Here is a 23,906-nt window from a genome sequence, read left to right as displayed (position 1 = left end):
TCTCGGCTCACTGCAACCTCCGCCTCCCGGGTTCAAGCGATTCTCCTGCCTCAGACTCCCAATTAGCTGGGACTACAAGAGCCCGCTACCATGCCCGGCTAATTTTTGTATTTTTAATATAGACAGGGTTTCACCATATTGGCCAGGCTGGCCTCGAACTCCTGACCTTTTGATCCACCCACCTCAGCCTCCCAAAGTGCTGGGATTACAGGCGTAAGCCACCGCGCCTCACTGTAAATACTTAAAAAAAATCCCCAATTTTTTCTGCTTCTTTACCATTTCCTTAACTCTCTTTATAAAGACATAATGCAGAATGTCTACAACATTCTGGACCCTTGAGCCATCCAATTTGGGAATAAGCAAGAATATGCAGCATTGCTTTAGTATCATTCTATATTGTAGGGGTAATTGACAGTGTGTCTGCCCCAGGCAGGAGCTTCTCTTAGGCAGGTGACATGCAATGCAATGACAAGTCACAGGTATCAATAGACAGGGACCGTTCCTGGTGCTAGTAAGAGGGTACAAACAGTAGACTTGCTTCTAACAGGCATTTTCTTTTTTTTCTTTTTTTTTTTTTTTTTTGAGACGGAGTCTCGCTCTGTCGCCCAGGCTGGAGTGCCGTGGCGGCGCAATCTCGGCTCACTGCAAGCTCCGCCTCCCGGGTTCACGCCATTCTCCTGCCTCAGCCTGTCCGAGTAGCTGGGACTACAGGCGCCCGCCACCACGCCCGGCTAATTTTTTGTATTTTTAGTAGAGATGGGGTTTCACCGTGGTCTCGATCTCCTGACCTCGTGATCTGCCCGCCTCGGCCTCCCAAAGTGCTGGGATTACAAGTGTGAGCCACCGCGCCCAGCCCCTAACAGGCATTTTCTAGCCTCTCTCCTCTGCAAAGGTGCCTTTGTGCACTCTCTTAAGCACATACATAAGGAAAATATGTTAAATCGAACCTCCGTGTGTCTTTTCATAGTTTAATATAAACTTCCCTTTTGTTTCTTTCACTGTGCAATTCTCCCCACCCAGAGGTTTCTATTTTGCCAAGCCCAAAAGCATTCTCTTTATTTCCCAAAGATCTAAAACAGCTGGCCAGGCATATTGGCTCACACCTGCAATCCTAGCACTCTAGGAGGCTGAGGCGGGAAGTTGAAACCAGGAGTTCGATCCCAGCCTGGACAACATAACAAGTTCCCCATCTTTAAAAACAAACATATAAATAAATAAAATAAAGCTGGAACTAACCACTAAGTAAAAAAATTTCCATACCTCTAAATTTTCCTTTCCTATCTCTCGTCTATCCCACATTTCAAACTATAGCTTTCAATGAAAATTAAGATTAGGAACAATCACAGACTAAAGACCGAAGGCAGAGATGAAATATCACCTGGAACAATGAAATGAGGAAGGGTGGTATTTGCTGCCCACCCACCATACTTGCAGGTGGCACCTGAGTTATTTAACTTTTCTGATCTCAGTTTCCCCACAAAACAACCAGAGTAAAGGGCAACTGAGATGATACTGACATATGTGCAGTGCTAAGTGGAGCTCAATAAATGATCGTGATTATTTCTAATAAACTGGTCCTGGAACCTGAAAGAATTCAGATTTCTTTGAAATGAGGTATAGATTCGCGTCTAGTCAAGACTAGTGAAGTGTGTGTCAAGATCTTGACAATCTTTAGTCAAGATTGCGTGTCTGGTGCTGGGGAGAGTGCTGAACATGACAGACATGACCCAGCAGCAGGAGTCTCCGTGCCACCCTGAACAAGGCTGAAATGGAGTCAAGCACTGGCCTCTGGGACTTGCTAACACCTCTCAGACTTTCCTGTGGCATCTCCTGGTCACATCCCTTACCCTGTCCGACCTGTTGAGCTGAATGAATGATGATAAATCGCATGGGGCTCACCTGCCTCATCCCTGTTCAGCTCTTCCCCAAGTTCTTCCCTCAAGGAGCATGTGGCAGCATTATCCTCACAGGTTACCACTCGCTAGGTGGGAAAAGTTAAGGTATAATGTTTCTTTTCTTTTCTGTTTTTTTTTGTTGTTGTTGTTGCTGTTGTTTTGAGACAGACAGTGTTGCTCTGTCGCCCAGGCTGGAGTGCAATGGCACAATCTTGGCTCACTGCAACCTCCACCTCTCGGGTTCAAGTGATTCTCCTTCCTCAGCCTCCTGAGTAGCTGGGATTATAGAGGCACGTGCCACCATGCCCAGCTAATTTTTGTATTTTTAGTTGAGATGGGATTTTACCAGATTGGCCCGGCTGGTCTCGAACTCCTGACCTCAGGTATCTGCCCTCCTTGGCCTCCCAAAGTACTGGGATTACAGGCATAAGCCACTGAGCCCAGCCTAAAAGTATAATGTTTCTAGGGCCACTTGCATTTCAGTAGATGTCTGAAAACCTTAAATCCTTATAATCTAAAAAATTGAATACTAAATATAGACTCAAAATGAATGTGGGGGTTAAAGGCAAAAAGTGACAACGGTCAAAACTACTGTGGAATGTCCCTTAGGAAGGTTCTACATCAGAGAGGAATGGCAAGTCTCATGCCATCAGTTTTTCTTCTAAAGCTGGGATAGACATAGACAGCCCTTTCTCCATCTGAGCACCGTGTGAAGGAGTTGACTTAAATGCCAGAATCATCGTGGTGTGAGATGCTCACTCCACGGTACATGGGCAGGAGCTGAGACCCAGAACCGCAGCTTCAACCCCACACTCCGTCCATCCTCCCTCATCCCCTGCGCTCACTCACTGAGCGAAACGTTGGACCTAACAATCTAAATTGATATTTTCTTCTTTCTGTTTTTTTTTTTCTTGCAAAGACGAATCCATTGAATCCAGGAAGTTCACGTGTAATGTTCCTCTACTGTACAGGGATTTGAGAAGCTGTTGAAGGGGATGTTTACCAATTTTTTTTCCCAAGAGGCAGAGGGACTAAATCAGAGTATCTCCATACCACAGAGGCAGTGACTATATACTTGTTTCCAACTGAATACTTGCCCATGGAAGTCAAATCCTACCCAAAGCATAAGGCCTAAGAGCTTTTGTTATCTAAAAGAGATGGCAGGATTCTTGGCTGACTGAGGGAACTTGCGTGTGTGTGCGTGTGCATGCGAGGTGTGGTAGACAATAGCTCTGAGCCATTACATTAAAAAAGAAATGCCCGTTAGGCCTAGCAATGTGGTACCTTTAAAGAGGGTTTCGCGTGGCATAGCCCTCGGTGAATACTTTCCAAGTTGCAGTTCCTGTGAAGACTTTGCTCCTCAACAAAAACCCTCTTGCCTCCCGGCCAATCCTGCCTTGCTCTCCTGCCTCACAGGTTCTATTCTGGCCCCCGGCAAGATCATCGGGGTTAATGTATCTTCTACCGCGATAATATGGCCAACTTGGGACTCCATGGCCATCAGTGAATTAACCATGCCAGCATGACCCTCCACTTGGGGAGACCAGGCTCCAGAAAGCTAAAGAACTCGGTTTCAGGCCATGCACGTCTTCCCTTTGGGGTTCCCAGTGTCCCCACTTTTTCTGCTATCAGCCTTCCCTTCCAGCAGCCTGAGACCTTAAAGGAACAGTTCTGAGAAAACCCTTCAGGGAGGACTGGGATGTCTGGCTGTCACTTCTACTGGACTTTCAGAGCCAAGGGACTTGAGGTGACATGTGCGTGCACAGTAGCGTTTTATGTAAGTTCTAGCCAAGAATGAGTGCCCAGGCTATCCCACATAAAACAGAGGAAGGTTTCATAGATAGACAAAACTGCATACTCTCTCTTTTCTTTAGTCACATTTTAATTTCAATCCAAATCATCACTGACTTGACTATGGCCAGCTTTGTTTTGTTTTGTTTTTTTGAGATGCAGTCTCACTGTCACTCAGGCTGGAGTGCAGTGGTGCGATCTTGGCTCACTGCAACCTCCACCTCCTGGGTTCAAGCAATTCTCCTGTCTCAGCATCCCGAGTAGCTGGGATTACAGGCGCACGCCACCACGCCCAGCTGATTTTTGTATTTTTAATAGAAACAGGGTTTCACCATATTGGTCAGGCTGGTCTCGAACTCCTGACCTCAGGTGATCCACCTGCCTTGGCCGCCCAAAGTGCTAGGATTACAGACATGAGCCACCACACCCAGCCTGGCCAGCTCTTGATTGATGACCCCTCTGACTGGAAGATAAAAGGATGACCAAAGCAGGTACTCCATGAATGAAGAATTCTTAACTCCCTTCCCCACCCTCTTCTAGACTTACCTTGTGGCAAAGCAGGACGCTAACCCTCTCTGCAGTCTCCACCTAGCCTTCCTTCAGGTTCCATTTCCACGAAACTTGAAAATGATCAGCTTGACTTTCAACTACACAAACCCCTCATTCTAGCTCAGCAAGACTAAAAGAGCAAAAGCCTGTCTTGTATAAATGATGTTGAACACTGCTCTCTGATGGTGGAAACTTGGCCTCTCCCTTCCATGAGACAGAGCTCACGCCTTGCATATGAATACCTTTGTTTAGCATGGCAGGGGCCCTTTCTGGACTTGTGAAGGGCATATAAATTCTGTGTGCTGGTGGGAAGGGAAGGCAGAGGAGATTGTGCAATGGTGCTGATACCTGCAACTGGACATAACAAACTCCACATCGCCCGGGTCTTGCCCCAAGCAGGAGGGCAGGAGAATGCATGGGATTGGGGTGGGGGTAGGGATGGGGGCAACCACCTGGAGAGAGGAAGACCTCCACCTTAAATCTAACCAGGTTGCTTCTGTTAGAGGATCAAGCTGAGAGAAGAGTGGAGTTAGTGTTTCCAAAGGGACTGGATTATAAGAAGACATACATAAATAATCACAGACTTGGAGAATTTGGAGGTCCAAAGGGCCTTTGGAAATCAAATAGCCAAACGCTCTCGTTTCTCAGCTAGGGAATGGAGTGTGGAGAGTTGACATGGCTTGCCCCACAGTGACATCTGGCTGAAAGCTCAGACTGGCTTTAGAAGGGGCAAGCCTCCAATTTCAGAACTCCTTTTTCCTATATACCTCGACTTCTAAGCTCTAAGTAAAGATATACAGACCAGAGAATCTCCAAGAAAGACAGACGTAGCCCAAGTGGCTGGAAAAACACGAAAGCGCCTCTAATCAAAAGATGTTACACGCATGTCAAGTGCGGCGGCTCTAAGACATCAGCTTTCCTGCAGCCTCCAAAGCACCAGCCATTGTGTTGAGATGCCCCAAATTAAGCTGATTAAAAGGGAAGCCATAATGCTCGTCTGTCAGCCTGGACAGGTGGTACCCTACCGCGCTGGAGGTCGGGCAGACCGCCAACTTCCACGATGATAGGCCCCCTCCCTTGCCCCCTTCCCTCCTGGCTGCCCCCACCCCCAAGCCTGGAGCCCTGACAGCAGTGTTTGTGATCTTCAGCTCGTTACAAGGGCCTCTGACTTCCTCTGCTTGCTGGCTCCAGCTCCGCGCCCTGCACCCTCCTCTGCCTCCATGAATGGGCTGACGGAACTCCTACCATTAGCCCTCAGTGTAACTGCACCACTCCATTGTCACCACACACGCACTGCACTCAACAGGGGGACAAAGGGCTGAATGAGCCCCAGACCCGCGGCCAACTCAGGCAGAGACAACTTAGGAAACTATCTCATTCTTCCTTTCTTCACAGGCTGTTTGGCTTATTTCCTTGCATACCAAATGAGGCCCACAGAAAAATGAGGCAGGAGAGGGAGGCATCAGCCCCCGATTCTATTCCACCTCCCCACCCCCAGCTTCCAGGAACACTTCACAAGGTTCCTGACCACAGGCCCCGAAGAGTCCACGGAAGACAGAATCTGTAACAGTGGAGCCTTGAAAATGACATGTGCGGCGAGGGCGCCGGCACTTCCCGCTACGGAACAGAAAGACACGATGCTGAACCCCAGGAATCACACACATGTGGTCGAAACTGAGACTTCTTCCACGGCGCCTCCACCTCCCTGCTTTTTAATAGCTAACTGATCATCAGGACCATAAAATGCCAGGATGACCCTGAGGAAGGGATATCCTGGAATCTTCTCCGGGCAATATTTAAGAAGGTGTCTAGGGACAGGGACGAGAGTTGAAACACTCCCTATTGGGTACCGTGTACACTATCTGGGTGACGGGTTCAACTGAAGCCCAAACCTCAGCATCACCCAATATATCCACGTAACAAACCACACATGGATCCCCTGAATCTAAAGTTTTGTTTTTTGTTTTTTGTTTTTTTTAAAGAATGTGACAAAGAGTTTTGATGTGACTTAGACAAAAAAGGATAAATATAAGGAACAGGTGACTAGAGTCTTTCTTCTGTTAACTATCTTGCAGTAACTTCACAACATCTTTATGACCCGTGAGCCTCAATTCCATTTTTTAGTGAGTGAATCTGTGCAACTGTGTCATGTGAAAATGAAGCCACTTCATTTAACCTACTCTAAGATAAGGTTAGGGAAAACTCAGAAGGCTTGGAAGGCCCTGACACAGAATCGAAGTTAAAAAAAGATACAGCTTTTCAAAGGACATGGACAGACCAGTGAATTGGAAATGTACTGGAAACCCGTCTGCCTGCCTTTGTCCTTTGCTCCTTCCTTCCTCTTTCCTTCCTCTCTTAAGCATCACTCCCAGTGACTCTGCCAGGGGCTCTGGATAAAGAGCTGAGGAAAAGCTGGGCCTTATTCAAGAGGTTCTATAGACAAGGAAGCAGTGAGATCAATGCTGGCACGCAGCCCGACTAGTGTGCAGAGGGGATGGAAGAGGACCCCGATTCAGCCCAAGGAAGCAGGGCCATGGTCACCGGGGACCCAGGCCAGTGGCGCCCTCCCCTCTCAAACCTACCCAGGCACTGGACACCCGCAACAGACATCCCCCGCTACAGCCAAACTGCCTCTCTGGCTGTTTTTAGCAACTCTTACGATTGGAAGGAAAAAGCATTTAAAATATACCACTCTCTGAGACTTTTATTCCCTATAAAACTGTCAGGCCCCTCACTCAGCTTTCTCTTTGGAATGAAGCGTTCTGGTTTATTTTGGCAACCAGACGGAGCAACAAAGGCCGACTTTCTCAGAGCCGCATGCGTCCCTCACATCAAAGCTATCTGCTCCTGGCCAACGAACCACAGAGACTCGCCTGGCCATCTCACAAGAATCAGGGGGACTCTCTTTCAACAGCTCGATCCCCGACAACCCAAGACCTAACCCCCAAAGTGACAGAGAGCACTGCAAGCTTGAAGAAATCAGAAACAGCAAGGTGTGTAGGAGCTGACGTATAACTTCAGGGGCTCTGGGAAACTGTCAGCTCTTCCTGATTCCTGTTTGTCAATGCACTAGGGCCAGGGGGCAAAATGTGGTCCTGTGTATTTCACTTTTCCAGGGAAGAGTTCAGCATCAACCTATGGGCATTTCATAGCGTGGCCCAAGGATGTTTCAGACATACGTACATACATATATATATATATATATATATCCATTTATGTATGTGTGTGTGTATATACATATACACACATACATTTTACTATCATAAATACACATCATGTCAAATTTCCCTTTTCAGCCACTTCTAAATGTACAGTGGCATTACGTACATTGACACTGCTGTGCGGCCATCACAACTCTCCATCTACAGAATTGTTTTCATCATCCCAAACTGAAACTCCACACCCATTAAACACTACCTCCCCATCCTCTCCTCCCCAGACTCCTGGGAACCTCTATTCTACTTTCTGAATCTATGAATTTGACTATTCCAGGTATCTGGTATAAGTGGAATCATACAGTATTTGTCTTTTTGTGTCTGATTCATTTCACTTAACATAGTATTTTCAAGGTTCGCCCATGTTATAACATGGATCGGAATTTCATTTCTTAAGGTTTGAATGATATTCCATTGCGTGCCCACACATTTTGTTTCTCTACTCTAAGAACAGTTTCCATCACCAACTTTTCTCTGCTGGGAGGCGGGCACTCTGTATTAGGCCTCATGAGCGTCTTCTTTTGGGTTGATTTCCTACTGCATTTAGTGTTCATAACACATTACTTAGCACACCTTCGTTTATGTTCTTAATTTGCTAGGGTTTTGCATGCTTTACTCTTGATTCATTGTACAACTGCTAAGTTCCTTCAAGGCAGGAATCTCATCCTCTATTTCCCACATGCCACCCATCCACCCCAACTTCTAGCAACAACTGGGCCCTCAGTAAACACTTCCAGAAATGAATGAAGGAAATACACCACCACTTCTTGACTCATGAAATGGTAAACAGAGGTCAGGAAGGACAGACAACTCACCTCCCTCCAAACGCTAATGTGTTCTAAATTCTAGTCCTTTTATTTTTCTTCCCTCTGAGCGTCAGCTTTTCAGAGAACACAGGCTGATGGATGGGAGGAGATTTAGCACTTGGGAAGGTGCATACACACACACACACACACACACAGCCTAGCCCAGAGCTGCTTGAACCTTTCCACTAAAAACATTTTCAGGGAGAGTGAACCAGCCTCTGGGGTGCCAGAGGTAAGCCTGGAACTTCCTGAGGTCTCCGATTTTTATTTGAAAAAGTATTATGAATTTTACATTTCACTATGTTCACTCTTGGTTTTTTAATGTGAAAATGTTCAACCCAGGCCCACTGGTGTGAATGAGGCACACACAGGCAGCCCCAGTTAAGAAACACGGTGTGTGCCCATTATAGAAATGAGATACCAACTCGACCAACAGTTAGGATTTATAGGAGGACACCCCTAAACCAGCGTCGTATTCATTTCATGTACATTTAACAGAGTTGGCCAGCTGACTTAAATGGACTGGCTACCTAGTATCAGAAAAAGGCAGTTTCTCCAGATGAGATAACAGACTGACTTGCCTGCAGTCTTGAAAAGCCAAGAGACTTTGCAGCAACTCCCAGGAGTGAAATTGACACCACTGTCCATGTGAGATCAGTAAGAGGGGACAAAGGGAAGTGGGAAAAGGCTGGAGCCGGTAGGGTGGTCAGCCCATCAGAGCAGGTCTATCTACATCGGGGGAAAACGTTACAATGCCTGGGGGCAGGAGGAGGGGGGGTGGCCGCTCAAACTCCTGTCACTGACATTTTTGTCTCCAGGCACTGAGGAAGGGCTTGTCTTAAACTGGTTGAGAGTCCTATTTGTAAGGCAGCCTTAATTGGAGACATTCAGAAAAGGAGGAAAGCGTACCATTTCTATAAATGTTAAGTCCTGTCCACGATTTTTCTCTGGAGGATTAGAGAAGCATTCTTCATGCTGCACTGGAGGGAGCTTTTCAGTCTGTGTTCTGGAGTCCTCGTTTAAAAAGCGTATGTTTGGAGCCCGCATTTTAAAACCATATCTAAGAACTATCTCAGAGAAGGACCCCGGATTTGCTCTGTCAGCATCTCCCCGCACCATTTCTCTGAGCGGGGAACAAATGCCAGGAAAAATCCAGGTGGGCAGGAGAGGAGGCCAGCCAGCTGCAGCCGTGGGCTCTCTGAAGTTTAATCTGTTCAGTATCCCTTGTGCAGGCCTCAGCCATAGGCCTGTAAATCACATGATCTCTTAACTCAATAAAAGCCCACAGAGGGCATCTGAATCCCCCTGGACCATCCAGAGGGTGTCATCGTGAAGTGCCCAGCATTCTTCAGCCTCTCCATGGTGACGCATGAGGGCTCAGGGCCAACACCCCTCTCTCGGGTTGACTTTAAACCCAAGGGTTTTTTTTTTTTTCAAACCAAAAGATCCCAGGAGCGGCAGCAAGGGTGGAGTGGAAAGTTTCCAGGGGGCAGTTGGAGCTTGAGGGTTGTAGTCCCAGCTCAGCCACTGCCCACCCCCTCCTGGCTGGTTACTTCAGCCCCTGTCCTGCCCGTGGAAAATGAAGGAACTGCCTCTCTGACCTCTTAGCACCATCCTGGCTCGGATGGGCTAGGACTGCAGCTTCCTACCGATTGAATTCAGAGTCTCACTTGACCCTGGTCTCTCTCAAAACCTGTCTTCTCAGGAGCTCCAAATTCTGGCAACAGGAAGTTAACAGCCTCTGGGCCGTCCACAGGGCACACAGAATGGGGAAGCTCCGTAGCTAATAATAGTTTCTTGAGTTTGTATGGCACTTTGTCTTTTGAAAGCACTTTGTAATCCATTACTGCATTGAACAAAAGGGAAGAGAGAGCGGGGAGGGGTCGAGAGGTTCGCCAGGGACGGACACTGTTCTCACAGTGAGGCACCTCTTGTGTGTCTGCTCTTTCCCCTGCAGCTGAGTCCTGGCTCTCCTTTCTCCTCTGTGCGCCTTACAGCCTCAGCGTGTGAAAGCAGACACGGCAGCTCTTCACTGCCGGGCAGAGGCAGCCCGGCAGCGTGTACAAATATGGCAATGAAGCAACAATTCAGACCCACTGAGAAGCCCACGCCATAAAGGAACATCGGTAAACAGCCCTCCCGCCCCCACCCCCTTCATCTGCTTGCTGAGTTTTCTTCTGTATTTTACCGTGCACAGCTTTTCAGAACCTTAACAGGGGGTGTCACCTGCTGAACTTTGCACCCCCTTGGATGTCGATCTTAGAAAACAAACCAGAAAAATACCTCTGACACAACATAATCAAACCCGTCGTCTCCTTCCCTGAGCTGAGAAGAGACATCTGGACTTAGCCAAGAAGGTGGTGGCCACCTACCACGTCTGTGTTGGTGATCTTAGCCAGCAGCTCAGTCAGGGCATCACAAGTGAGCGAGCTCACTTCCTCATCCTGCTGGAGCCCACAGATGGCTGCTCCCACGCTTCCAGTTGCGATCATTGATGGTGGGTACATGGCAAACTTAAAGTCTGCAAGGAATGAGAGGCAGAAGGTCAGGGCACAGAACACATTTGGATCCCAGAGCTCCCGAGACTGCAGAGACTCAGAAACAGGACGGCACCAGGTCAGCGGCATGAGTGACCCCATGCCCTACACGCATGTCCTCCCTCGAGTTCTTTCACAAGGAGCCTGTGTTGATTTGCCATCACCATGGCTGTTCCAGATTTAAACGAAGGAGACTGAGGCAGGGAAGGAAGATAGTTTATCTAAGTGCAAACAATGAATGCACAGAGGATTCAAGGTCCCCAATCCCCAAATCCCAGTCATATTAAGCATGTCCTAGGTAACATTCTTGACCCTGGTGGGGGGAGCAAGGTGAGCGAGTCATGGTCTCCTCTAGAGGTGATGGTGGGAACAGAGCAGAGAATGCCTGAGACCAGTGCACCCCACAGGCCATGCAAGCAGGACAGACCAGGCGCTCCAGATGTGAGAAGGAGGGAAAGTACAAGGAGGTGGGAGAAACGGGCAAAATCTCTGCAGAATGCTAATTCAGATGGGATCTTGTTATCGTTTTTGACAGGCATCAAGGATTAATATGACCCCCACCCAAAAAAAAAAAAAAAAAAGATTTGATTTAAAAAAGGAAATGAGAGAAGCAGCCATGCAGGGAGTGCACGAGTGGGGGCTGAGTTCCATCCAGTTCCCAACCTCTGGCCCAACAGCAAGAACCCTCAGAACATTAGGGCGGAGGATTCTAACCCTAACATAGGGCTCTAACTAAGCACCAAAGATTAATCATTGCATCCGAATCAGATGGGTGACTTGGTTTCGACGTTATGACTCATGAGCCTGAAGGCCCCATTTTATTGCTAAGAGAAAAAAATGTGACTTGCTACAGAGAAGTGCAGAATGAGGATAATAAATCAGAGGGGCTTGAACCCCATCCACTGCCATGCTAGACGGCTCCTCTTGAAAGACCAGCCCCCTTGTGTTCCTCCGAGCACTCCTTCAGAGGGGCCGGGTGGCCGTGATCCAGCAGCTGCTTGGTCCATCGAGGGGAAATAAAGACAGCCAACTTCTCCTGTTACTGCTGCTGACAGCTACCAATGACCACCATATGCAGTACGCTACACGTGACGTCCTGTTTAATTTACCCATCAGCCACAGAAGGTGCACACGTGCGTCACCCTAATGGTAGGGGTGAGAACCCTGAGACTTTTGAGAGTTTAAGTTGCACCTGCTCGTGTTGACATAAGGGTAGTTATAGTTGCAGCCATCACCCTAGGGACGGTCCTGGAGTGCAGCAAGTCTTCCAAAGCGTACTGTTTCTAGTTTTAGCATTGCTCTAGTGAGCTTACTGCGTGTAGACATGGAAGGGGCACGTGGAGGCAGGAGACACAGCGTACAGGGAACCATGGGTCACCCTTCAACTTACAGCAAAAACAATCAGGTTAAACCTACAAAAACCAGCCCCTCTCCTATTTCCCCTTCTTCCTGTACACGCTCTATTACAAACACATTTTCTACAGCAGCTCTTTTAATGGTGAGCCCATTGCCCCAGCATCAAGTTAGCAGCATTGTTAGACACCGTGGATCCCTAAGCCAAGCACAGCCCTCCCCTCCCATCGTGAACGCAGAGCAAACCTGGCCATCTGCCTGTCTCCTTGGCTTTCTTTCCACTGCTCTCTCACCATCTCCACCTCTTGAGGGACGTATATAATGGTGCTGCGCCCACGCCTGCTGTCCACCTGCCCCTCCTATGCCTTCTCTGTCGCCACGAACAGTGTGACAAAGCCAGCCTCCCTGCCTCTTGCTCTGCTGTAGGTCTCTTCCACATGGGTCACAGGAGAGTGTTTCTCTGCCCAATAACCTCGTTAGCTCCCCCCTGTGACATTCATAACACAAGCGGGGCAGCCGGCCCATGGCCCTGGGCCCACAAAGGCCCGGGCAGGAGCATCTGCCAGGGAAGGGGCAGGCAAGTGTCCCCGGCCCTCCCCTCCCTCTGCCATAGGCCTCAGACCGGGAAGCACACCTCACACATGCCCGTCTCTGCTGTCCCACTGCTAGCAAAACCAACTCTTATTATTGGCATACGAACGAACTTCTGGAAGCCAGCAGGCATAGGGGGAACAGGTGCACCAGTTGCACAGGGAGACTCTACCTCCCTTTTGTTTTACTAAGAAGATTTCCAGGGGAGTCCTCTTGGGGACAGTGTCCCGTCCCACAGAATTGGGGAGCACTATGTGCATGAACTTGGCTGCCTCTCAGCAGCTCGGAGTGGCACCAAAGGAGTAGTGTGTTCCCACAGCCAGAGGAAAGAGCCGCTGGAGACCAGGACAGCAGCCGTGCTGCCCTCTGTTGCCTGCTACGCAGGAGACGAGCATCTTCCTCTGGATCCCTGAGCACGCCCCACCTCTCCTCCAGGTTAGTCAAATACTGAGGCAACATCAGCCCTCCAGCTAGGTCCAGACGTGGGTCTGCAGGCAAGTCACTTCCTCTTTCCAAGGGCTTGTTTTCCCATTTGTCTAAATAAGTGTTTTTCTAACGTCTAGCTGCAACTCATTAATGGGTCATGAAATGCATTTGTGGGTCGTGACCAGCTTTTTTTGTTGTTGTTCTCCTTTAACCAAACAGAGTAGGATGGAAAGTATCAGGCTCACCGCATGTAGTTAAGGGTAAATATTGTTCGGAGAAATTTTGTATCAGTTTGATATACTCGTACACGTATCCTGAGTTGCGCTATAAAATGTGTTTCTTCCTTCATGGGTTAGGTCAAGAGTTTAAAGATAGGCAGGATAACCTCCCGGGTGCCTTACAGCTCTACTTTGCTCTTATTTGAGGATCTGGAATGGGAATGACTCCCAAGGAGAACAATGAGGAGACAATAGAACGGGTCACGGCGCCTACCAGCCGGCAAGTTCACAAAGCAGCCCTCTCCACAGAGCGGCGCTACTTCCCCGTGGCACCAGGGCTGCCCCAGGGCCACGCTCAAGGACATCCCCCTCTCTACTGGCAGGGGATACTGAGCAGAGAGAAAAACAGAAAAATGAAACATCATTTCATCTGTGCACTAGCTTCCTAGCTGTAATTAGCCAACCCCCACCCTCAGCTGCAGAAAGCTCCACCTACCCAATGCAGCCATTCCTGGAAACCATCAGCTTTGTCGCTATGACAGGATGGAGAAATGGTCACAATATCCTCTCAGGAGAAGGAAGCAGAAAACCAAATTGCATGCATGCATGCAATGATGAAGATTACAACCATGGGCAAATACATACGTACATGCCTATGGATGAACTGGAAGGATGCACGGAAAATAAAAGCTGTTCTGTTAGGTGGGAGAAACACAGATGAGTTTGTAAAATTTGCACGTAATATTATTTTAACAAATAAAAACCAGGTACAAATTTCTCAGCAAAGTCTCTTGATCAAAAATGCCAACAAGCTATATGCTGGTGCAGAAGGCACGCTCAGGGGTGAGGGTGTACCCTCTCCATCCTTAACTGTCCACCTAGAGAGGTGAGATGCTGGTGACTTCCTGAGATCCCTCCTCCTGCAGCACAGAAAGAGGCAATGAACTGATCAGCGATCCATTCTGATCGACTCATTACAATGTGCTCCTCCCTGTTCCAGGCAGCATGGAGGACTCCCCCAAAAACGTACAACATCGAGACTTCTTAAGGCTGGGCATCAGTGCATCAGATAGCAGAGGATGGTGTGCTATAATGGCTAGGTCTGTACTACTATATGGATAACTTCGAAAGAAACTTCTCAAAGAAAGCAGGCTCTTGAAGGCTGGGTGTGCAGTGGCTCACATCCGTAATCCCAGCACTGCACTCTGGGAGGCCGAGGCAGGCAGATGACCTGAGGTCGGAAGTTCGAGACCAGTCTGGCCAACATGGTGAAACCCTGTCTCTACTAAAAATATAAAAATTAGCCAGGCATGGTGGCACGCGCCTGTAATCCCAGCTACTCTGGAGGCTGAGGCAGGAGAATCACTTGGAGGTTGCAGTGAGCAGAGATTGTGCCACGCACTCCAGCCTGGGTGACAGAGTAAGACTCTGTCTCAAAAAAAAAGAAAAGAAAAGAAAAGAAAAAAAAAGGGGGGGAGTCTCCCTTCCCAGATTTGGAGAGTAGACCCAAAAAGCTCCAAGCTGGAAGGTGGAGTGCATGGAGCTTGGGCAGCAGCCTCCACTCCTGCCCCAGCCCCCACCAGACCCAGGAAGGCCTTTCTCCAGGTTGCTGCATCTGGGGATCTGAAGGGGCAGGAGCAGCCACACGCCTTGCCATGGGGAACAGAGGCTGTCCCAGGGCCTGGGGCTCCAGCTCCCCTCCAACCAAAGCAGACCTCTGGAGAACACAGCTCACTGGTTCAGAGTATTCACTCTGGAATCAGACTGAGGTTGAATCTCCATCCCACCACCTACCAAGTGTGTGAAGATGAGCAAATTACCTGACCTCTCTGAGTCTTCATTTTCTGATCTGCAAATAATGAGAACAGCAATACCCACGTCCTAGTGCTGTTCTGAGGATTCACTTAAAATAATCCTTGTAAAAGCACAGTGCCTGGTTCAAGATAAGCAATGAATGTCAGCCAGCATCCTCCCCAACCTGCCCCTCCTCTGCTCTCACTCCTGGGACTTCCTGCAGGACTGTGGCGAGGAGTTCTGACTGGAGATGCTCTCCCGTGTCTGGAGGGATGAGGAGAAAGGCGCCCAGCATCCCTGGATTGCAGGCAGATGCAGGGAGCAGGCCAAGCCGGCCAGGAAGAATGAGGGCTCTGTGCTTCCTGGAGAATCTGTCACTATCCAGTAGTGTATGTGTCCCAGAAATGACATCATTGAGTCCCCAAGTCTCCTGCTGCTTTGCAGAACTGGGAGAAAGTGCAGCCCCACAGGGGAATGAAAAGAACCCCATGAACACTCAGCGAATGGAAGAGAGAAGTTGGCAACTCTAACCCAGCACATTCCACAATTCATTGAGATGCAGTTCACCCGAGCCAAGGAACGATGCCCACATAACCAGGAACACCCGACATTCCCGCCTCCCTCCTGGCAAAATGGTAGAGGCAAAGGACGCACCTTAGGGGAATGCCAGCTGGACCCACAGGTGCCAGGGGCAGCTCTGGTGTGGGCTGCATGCTCGTTCATGACCGCGGTGGTGATGGTGAGGTATTAATAAAAAGGAGGTTGAAGTTCATCTGTTTCAAACCATCTCCTTTTACAGGTGAATCAATGAAGTCTTGGGAGATGAAGTGATCTGGCTCACTGTGAGTGTTGGGCCTGGGGTCCAGATGAGACTTTGAGACTCTGGATCCAGAGCTCTTCATAACTTACTGGAAGCTGACCAGCTCCTCGAGGTCACCTCCCATATACCACTCAGGAGGACAGGGCAGCCTTTCATGTCACAAGTGGGGGAAGAGCCCCAAAGGTGGCGCTCTGGCTCAGGACTGAAAGGACTTGGGTCCCAGCCCCAGCCCCGGCACCAGCAAGCACAAAAGGCTTATCCTCCCAAGGATGCCCTGGGGGTCCCACTGGGCTCCCTCATCTGGGCACAGGCCCTGATAAGTGCTCCATTTCATCAACTTGGTATCTGTACTTCTTGGTAGGATTTTACTGAATAAAGAGTTCAGAGCTAAGTAAGTTTAAAACCATGGAATACAAGGCCCTGCTCAGTACGTTTAGCACCCATCATTTTGGCTATGGTGGCTGAGGTCTTGGGGTGCAGGGGTGATGGCTTTGCTCCTGTTCACCAATAAGGGGATAGAGATACGCCCTCTGAGGCTGAAAAAGAAAGGGAAGGCCAGGTCAGGCTTTCCCAATCTCTCTTCTCCAACCTGCAGTCAGGTGAAGTTCAAAGGGCCAGAACCAGAGTGTTCACAGGCCAGGGACGTCACTGGGCACGCACCTCATCTGCCACCCCCAGAAGAGGACCAGCATACCCTGTCCTTGTGGGGCAGGGCTGCCATGACAAGGGAATGCCCATGCAACTGCAAGGCCTGCTGGGAGGAGCTGGTTGGAGGGCGATGAGCAGACTGCTACCCATTCATCTTACAGCCAGAGGGAAGAGCAATAGCAAGCACCACACTGCCTGGCTGCTTGTCCCCACAGGGCATGCTAACGACTTCCCCTCAGTCCCATGACCTCTCACAGCTTCAGGGGCAGCTCAGAGGCTTGCAGATGGAAAGATGGTTTCCATTCTTCCTTCCCAGCACCCATCAAGGTGAATCTCCCACTCTAGATCAAGGGCCAAATCATCGGACTTCTCTGGGCCACCACTGTCTCCCTCTCACTTGGGGATGGAATCTGAGGGAACACCTGTAGGTAAAGCCAGGGCAGGGGCTAGGACAGCACAATGGGTTCTAGTCAACACTGGGGCTCTGGCCTTGGCGTGGGGAGGCCTGGGGGTGGCTATCGTGTGTGGCACAAATACCAAGGTGCAGCATCTTAGGGTGGGCTTCTAGTGAAGAAAGAGGGGATGTGGGTGCCTGGAGAGGGAGGGTGAGCACCTCCCCCTACCCAGTGCCAGGTGTAAACTCAATGCCATTGGCTCTGCTAGACTAACTGGAATCATCCACCGAGCATGATATCACATCTCAAGAATCTCCCAATGCCAGCCAGAGTGCGAACCCAGGTCATCTCCAGTGGCCTTCTTTCCTTGCTTGCAGACCTGGGTGCTCTATCAGCAGAGCTGCAACCAGGGAAGCTATGGCTCAGTTCTGCTTCCTCAGTTTTGGAAACTCCAGGAACAGGAATGCTAGGAGCTGTAGTCAGGAAGATCCCCCACCCAACCCACCCATACCTGCACTGACCAGGACCTGCTGCAGAGGGATACCAGCAGCTTGCGGCCCTTGCTCTTCCAGAAGCCATTTCAGGCCGAGCAGGGAAGGAAGGAGGGCTCCTCTCTGCCTTGCCACCATCTTAACCCAGAGCCCCATAAAGCAAGACCGCCACTTCGCCACACTTCCGCAGCCCCTGTGTTCTCCTGCTCTCCCTTCCCCTTTCACACACACATACGCTCCCCACACACTGCAGAACCACTGCCAGCTCTTTCACAACCAGCTTTTCCCATGAAAGAGCTGCACAGCCTGAGGGTTGGCTGCCATCTCTCGGGACCCCCATCCTCCAGCCACTGTGGACCTCCAAGACCCTGGCCGAAGGTGTTTCATCAGCTCCAGGACAGAACATCCAGGACTGGGAGAAAAGGAGAGAAGTGTGCAATATGAGGTGCAGGTGAGGGCAGCAGCTCAGGCTGGGGAATCTGCATCTCCTACCTCTGTTCCTCAGCCACTCTGTGCCCGCTACTGGCCAGAGTCCCGGGTCCTCGCCCATTCCTCACACCCTGGCCCCACAAGGCACAATCTCCTCTCCATGGAAGGGGTTTCCTTCAAGAAAAGCGGCCTTTGGTGTTTGTATTGTGAGGCCAACTGCTGTAAAACTCCACGCAGCCAGGATTCTATGTGACTCAGTCAGTTGCACAAACCCAAGTGCAGATGAGGGAAAGCAACGTCTTGCGATACAGGCCCCTCCTTTCCAGACCCAGGAAACTGCCGAGGACCTCCCTGTGCTCTCCCCAGTCCACGCCTGAGGCTTAGTGCTTAGCACACGATTTGCATCTGGTTTGGGGGTGTCCTTTCCCAGTCCCTGACCAAAGCTAGTTCAAGGCCCCCAAAACACAGTCTTTATAACTGCCTCTGTCTCCCTTTGGGCCTCTGTCCTCAGTCCCTGAGTCCCAGGCTCCCTACTCTGGCCCCGGAGTTGGCAGCCAGCCCAAAGATCTGGGCAAGAAGGCCACGGGTGGGGGATGGGATCCCCAGTTTTCGAGAATGGGTCTAGACGGAATCTGGGGATCTGCCCACACCCGGGTAACTCCACCCGGCACCCCTACCCCAATCAGAGATCAGAGAGGGGGAAGGGGCACATAGACCCCAAAAGATCTGTTAGTCAAGAGACAGTGTTAAGCAGAGTTCTGGCTATCAACAGCTGGGCAATGGGGGAGTTTAGGGTCGGGGGTCAGCTGTCCTTGGGCCAGAGAGAAAGAACTGGCTGACCCCTCCCCCACAGTGAATCATGATGAGAGAGGAAGGAGACAGCTGAGCCTGGGAGACAGAATGACAGGTCACTGGAGGACTGACCTCTCGGGCCCAGGCCAGACAGCACAAGGGAAGGAAGCCAGAGTGACCACTATCCAAAAGGCAGCAGGGGTCCACGGGGGTCCTAAGAACCGCCCCCAGGGCTGCAGGAAGGATAACGGACTCTCCCACCAAGGGACACGGGGCGCATGTGCACACCATGAGGCCTGGCCTGCATCCAGAAGAACAGGACTACAGAAAACCAGCAAGGGGAAACCTGTGCCCTAGATGAACAGGCAGGGGGCCGGGAGGACTTCACACTCAAGCCTGCAAGTGCAGAACACACAGGTTCTGCTAGAAACAGATAAGGGCAGCCAGAAAAGGAAAGCCATCGTATCCACCTTAGTCGCAACAGTTAAAATCAGGGTTAAAATGGGAGATGGTAGCATTTTCACAAGTAGTGAAGGTCCAACCTACACTTCCGGTTTACAAAGCACTTCCACGTGCATCACCTCTTTCTGAGTTTTAATTTTCCTAGTTGCTCTGAAAAGGCTGTAGGATGATGTATCAATAGGCTTGTTTTGGAGATGAAGAAGCTGGGGTTCAGAGAGGTTAAGCAGCCAATTAAAGGTCACCCACTGATATGTAGCAAATCCTGACTTTTTGACTGTGAGCACAGGGCATATGCAATTAAAGGTCACCCACTGATATGTAGCAAAGCCTGACTTTTTGACTGTGAGCACAGGGCATATGCACTACATCGTACATTATATAATCATCTGTAGAACTCATGAGTAACCATGTAACAACGTACTGAGAAAAGTTACCACCCGAGTCCGCCTAGAAATTTAACTGCTCTTGGCAAATTTGAGGTGAACCACACCAAAAGGTCTTCCCAAGTGATCAGCTTTTCACCTAAGGTTTCTGATTGTCAAAACATGAACTCCTGACATCTCTTCCTTGGATGAATAAGGTCCCAGGGTCTCTGCCATGGCCACTACCAAGAAAAAAACCCAAAAAAACAGTAGATACTGGCCAAGGCTGGCTGTTTAATAAAAGACAACAGCAAACCACTGCCTTTAGTTTATTAGAAAACTACAAGGCAAATAAGCCAGTAGGAACGATGTATCAATTGTGGGATCCACGTGGTAGGCAGAATTGCAATGTTAAAGGCTGCCGCCAAAATCGAAACACCTCCACATGAACTGAGGGCATCAGAACCCCGCGCTCAGAAAGTCAAGCCAACCAGGTTCACTCCCACGCCCAGGGGGGTAAACAGCTAGAGAAGCGAACAGCTAGAAGGCCATAAATGCCCTACAGCAAAAAAAAAAGAATTTCTTTGGCCTCCCTTACCACTAATCAAGGCAGGCAGCATATTTATCTTGATGTTGTTCCTTTAACCTGTATTTCCCCCCCCCCCCCCCCCCCCCCGAGATTTCCTCTTGGGCTTATCTCCAAGCCATCCTTTTCCTTAAAAGATTAAAGATTTAAACACAACCAGTGAGCAGTATATGTAATCTTCAAAGAGCACTTTAGCCATCATAAAGAATACTTTAACAGGCACTAATTTTTTCGCCTTAACCACACCTGTCCTCATAAACCATTTATGAGTTTAGCAGAGAAAGCGAATATACAAAGCTCAGATAAAGAAAAAGCAACCTAGGAATGCAGCTTCAGACTTTAGACTACTCAAGACCACCCCTCCTCCAAACTCCTCAACTGAAATGAAAGTTCGTACGGCATTTCGCCTCTCCCTGGACATCTCCCAAAACAGCTCTCCCATCTCCCTCCCTGGCTCAAGCCTCATCTTACCGGTGGCACACAGAGCAATGAAGGTCTGGGCATGCTTGCGGATCAGAGACAGCTTCTCCCGCTGCTGGGGCAGCTTGCGCAAGATGTGCTCAATGAAGTCATGAGGAGTGACAGCTGCCAGGTTCCACTTCAACTTCCCCAGCACCACCAGTTCCCACTCCTGGAGGGGAAGGCAGGAAGAGGAGAATCTAAAATCCACAGGCTGACCTGGTGTAGGGGGCTGGGGGTTGGGCTCCAGACCAGTTTTAAGGCCGCTCATTAGGACGTGGCTGCTAGATTGTAAGGCGGGCCCATTTGTCAATGTGCCCCTGAAGCTTTGAAGTTGTTGACAGCTCTTCTTATGCTTCAAATGTCAGGCTCCACTGAAAATAATGAGAGCCCAGGTAGCTGTTGCCAAGATTCTATTTTCTTCTACTTCGTTTCCACTCCAGCTCCCCTTACCCCCTCCCAACCCTGACTTGCAGGCAATACTGCTTCCCGCCCACCCAGAAAGCTGAACCTACAATGAGATACGGCCAAGGTCATTGTGGCCCTTTCATGGTAATTTATTGTATATGTCTCTATCACCGAATTAACAGTCTTTCTAATCTTCATGGAAAAATGATGCACACAGATAAAGCTCAAAATAAGGTTCCTTGGCCCAACCCCTTGGCAACCAATTAGCTTGCTTTTACTTAGCGCCAAAAAGTGCCTTTATCTCTCTGCTGCTCAAACTCCCCTTTTACATATCAGGCAGAAATTCTGGGGATGTGACACTCAGCCCTTTCACCTAATTGTTTCACAGGCCGTTGTCATCATGACTAAAGGACCACATGGTCATCAGCAACCCCATTTTGCAGATGGAGGTGATTTGGGGCAAGGTGAAGGTGCCTGCTCAGTGTCACAGCATCCCTCAGTGCAAGTGTGGCGACCACACAACCCTGTCTCTTTTGGGTCTCTCACCAGCAACCCACCTGAAAAAGAACCTTGTTTCTCTCTTTCACTGAGATACTTAAGGGAAACTGTGCTCAAAGGGAAACAGTCCAAAATCAAACATTAAAAATATCGTATGTGCTACCAGCAAATATGCCTATCCACTGAGCTGTCATCAGAAGAATGAGAGGCAGGGCCTGTTTGCCAATGCACCCTGCCTCTCATTCACCTGGAGAACCTGCAATCTCTTTCATTTGCTAAACCAGCAACCAGAGCACCAGTCCCACAGCTGTGGGGCCGGGGATGATCCCCTTTCCCTCCCAGGCCTCAGCCTTCTCATTTGTAAAATAGGACTCTTCCAAATCCCAACTTCTAGGGTAAAGGGAATAGGAAAAAGCCAAGTTTGTTTGGAGCAATATATTGCTTGGCTAGTCTTGGAAAGATCTGGGTGTCCTGAAGAGCATCTCAATTCACCATCCTCTTGAAACAAATGAACCATATGAAGATGATTTTTCCTGCTCTCTCATGAGAAAAACAAATTGGTTCCCAATTCTAACAATGTTTTCTTCATAAGCTTTAAAATCTGCCTTGGCTTTCTGTGGACACCTGGGGTAAAGCGCCCCAATAAACTACTAAACCAACATCATCTTCAAAGATGGCTTGAAATGCCAGCCCTTCCTCTTCACAGGGTAATGCGAGTACGAACCACTGGTCTTGCACCATTATTAAAGGAAGCAGATCTCCCAGAAGAAAGCACCTTTCTAGGCCTCTCGGACCAAACCAGAAGCAGCTAAAACCTGGCAGCCGTTCAAAGGTGAAGTCATTCAGGCCCCTCTCCACATTCTCGGCAATTCCTCCCCCAACCTTGTGCATGTCTTCCACTAGATGGCAGCAGAGCCCCAGAAAGGAAGGCGCCTCACAAAGAGCTCAGTTCAAGAAGCCAGCCTCAGCCCTGTGGACTTTGTGCGGGCCCTGCCAGTAAGGAGGGGGAGGGGGCGGGAAGGAGGGGGGTGCTTTTCTCAACAGTGCAAAGAGGGGTGTGCAAACCACGGAAGGTGGGCCTTGGAGCCGCTCTTCCATCCAGTACAGCTGCAATATGGTCGTCTTATATGTCAAGCTGCAGGGAAAAGGAGTTAGATCAGGTGGGAAAAAGGTTCCCTGGTAGAAAACCAGAGATAAGACAGGATCCCTGGGGTTGTACAGAGGTCACAGTCCCACTGGAGGTAGGAACCCAGGCCTCGGACTCCTTCAGTGAAAGGCCACATTTTGACTTTGCTCAAAAGTCAATGAACTGATATTTAGTGAACAGCTATTATGTGTTGATGTCCTGCGATTTTGTAGCTATAGAGGGCATTACCTTTGAACTCCAAGTTTTTAGGAGACACCACAGCCACATACCTACCATGTGAACACATTCTCAGACTATTTTTGGAAATTTGGAATTTAATTAAAATATTATCACTGTTAATTAAAATATCCCACGCGTCCCCTACACACATGCATACACAATTGCAAATGAGTCTCACCAACCCACATCTCCATGACGATCTTATTCACAGATGTAGCCTCAGTGCTGGGCACGGGGCCTGGGCACATAGTAGGAACACACAAAAAAATAGACAGTGGTTTCCTATTAAATGAGCTATCGCCCATAAGTGGGTAAATTCTATTGGTGGGGTCATTTTGGATCCCAAGAATTTGCTCTGGAAGTGGTGAGTGGAAGGCATACTGTAGGCCAGGGCAAAGCGGGAATCGCAGAAAGGAAGGGAGGAAGGGGCCGGTCATTACCAGCAGCTCCTGAGGCTTGATGGAGTTGTCTGTATAAATGCACAGCTTCTCCGCAGTCAGAGGGCTGGTCTCTTTGAGTTTGGAGGCCAGGAACATGCAGACAGCACCCAGGAGTTGCAGATGGGACTTCGGAGTCGGGACCCCAGCCAAGAAACGGTCCAGGTAATTCATGGCCAGAGGAAAGACCTCTTCTTCGCACTTCTGTTCCTCACAGACCTATAATGGGAGTGGGAAAGGGTTGGGGGGCGGGGGTGGAGAGCATAGCATCAGCAAAAGAGAAAAAGAATAAAAAAGCATCATCTATGGAAACAAAAAAAATTAATTTTTTTGTGGGGAGGGGGAGGGGAGTAGAATGCGTGATAAGAATAAAGAACAAAGATGAGGAAACTGGGGTGAATCAGAATAGCCCATCAGTGCTTTGGTATTCCCAGGGAGCCTATAAAAGGGGGTGAACTACAGCTCCAAAACGGGGAGTCGGAGAAGTGCGCAGCAGCCGCGGCAGCTCCGCGACGCTCCCTTTGGCTACTCCTTCGCGCACTCTAACTCACTCACTCTTTTTTGGATTTCGTCATCTT

At 49.4% G+C, this 23,906-nt stretch overlaps 1 protein-coding gene across 1 annotated transcript in view; it reads right to left on the bottom strand.

Annotated features, from left to right (window-relative positions):
• CCND2 (cyclin D2) overlaps positions 1–23,906 on the bottom strand; it is a 28,477-nt gene that overhangs the window by 2,683 nt on the left and 1,888 nt on the right. The window contains exons 2-4 of the mRNA XM_032159341.3: positions 23,332–23,547; positions 20,632–20,791; positions 10,629–10,777 (exon numbers count right to left, since the gene is read on the bottom strand). Of these exons, the coding sequence (XP_032015232.1) occupies positions 10,629–10,777; positions 20,632–20,791; positions 23,332–23,547 (525 nt within the window). The remainder of the gene's footprint in view (positions 1–10,628; positions 10,778–20,631; positions 20,792–23,331; positions 23,548–23,906) is intronic.

The sequence above is a fragment of the Hylobates moloch genome, unplaced genomic scaffold (genome assembly GCF_009828535.3).
Source record: "Hylobates moloch isolate HMO894 unplaced genomic scaffold, HMol_V3 SCAFFOLD_8, whole genome shotgun sequence".
Classification (NCBI taxonomy): Eukaryota; Metazoa; Chordata; class Mammalia; order Primates; family Hylobatidae; genus Hylobates; species Hylobates moloch.
This window is presented reverse-complemented; position numbering and strand designations above follow the sequence as displayed.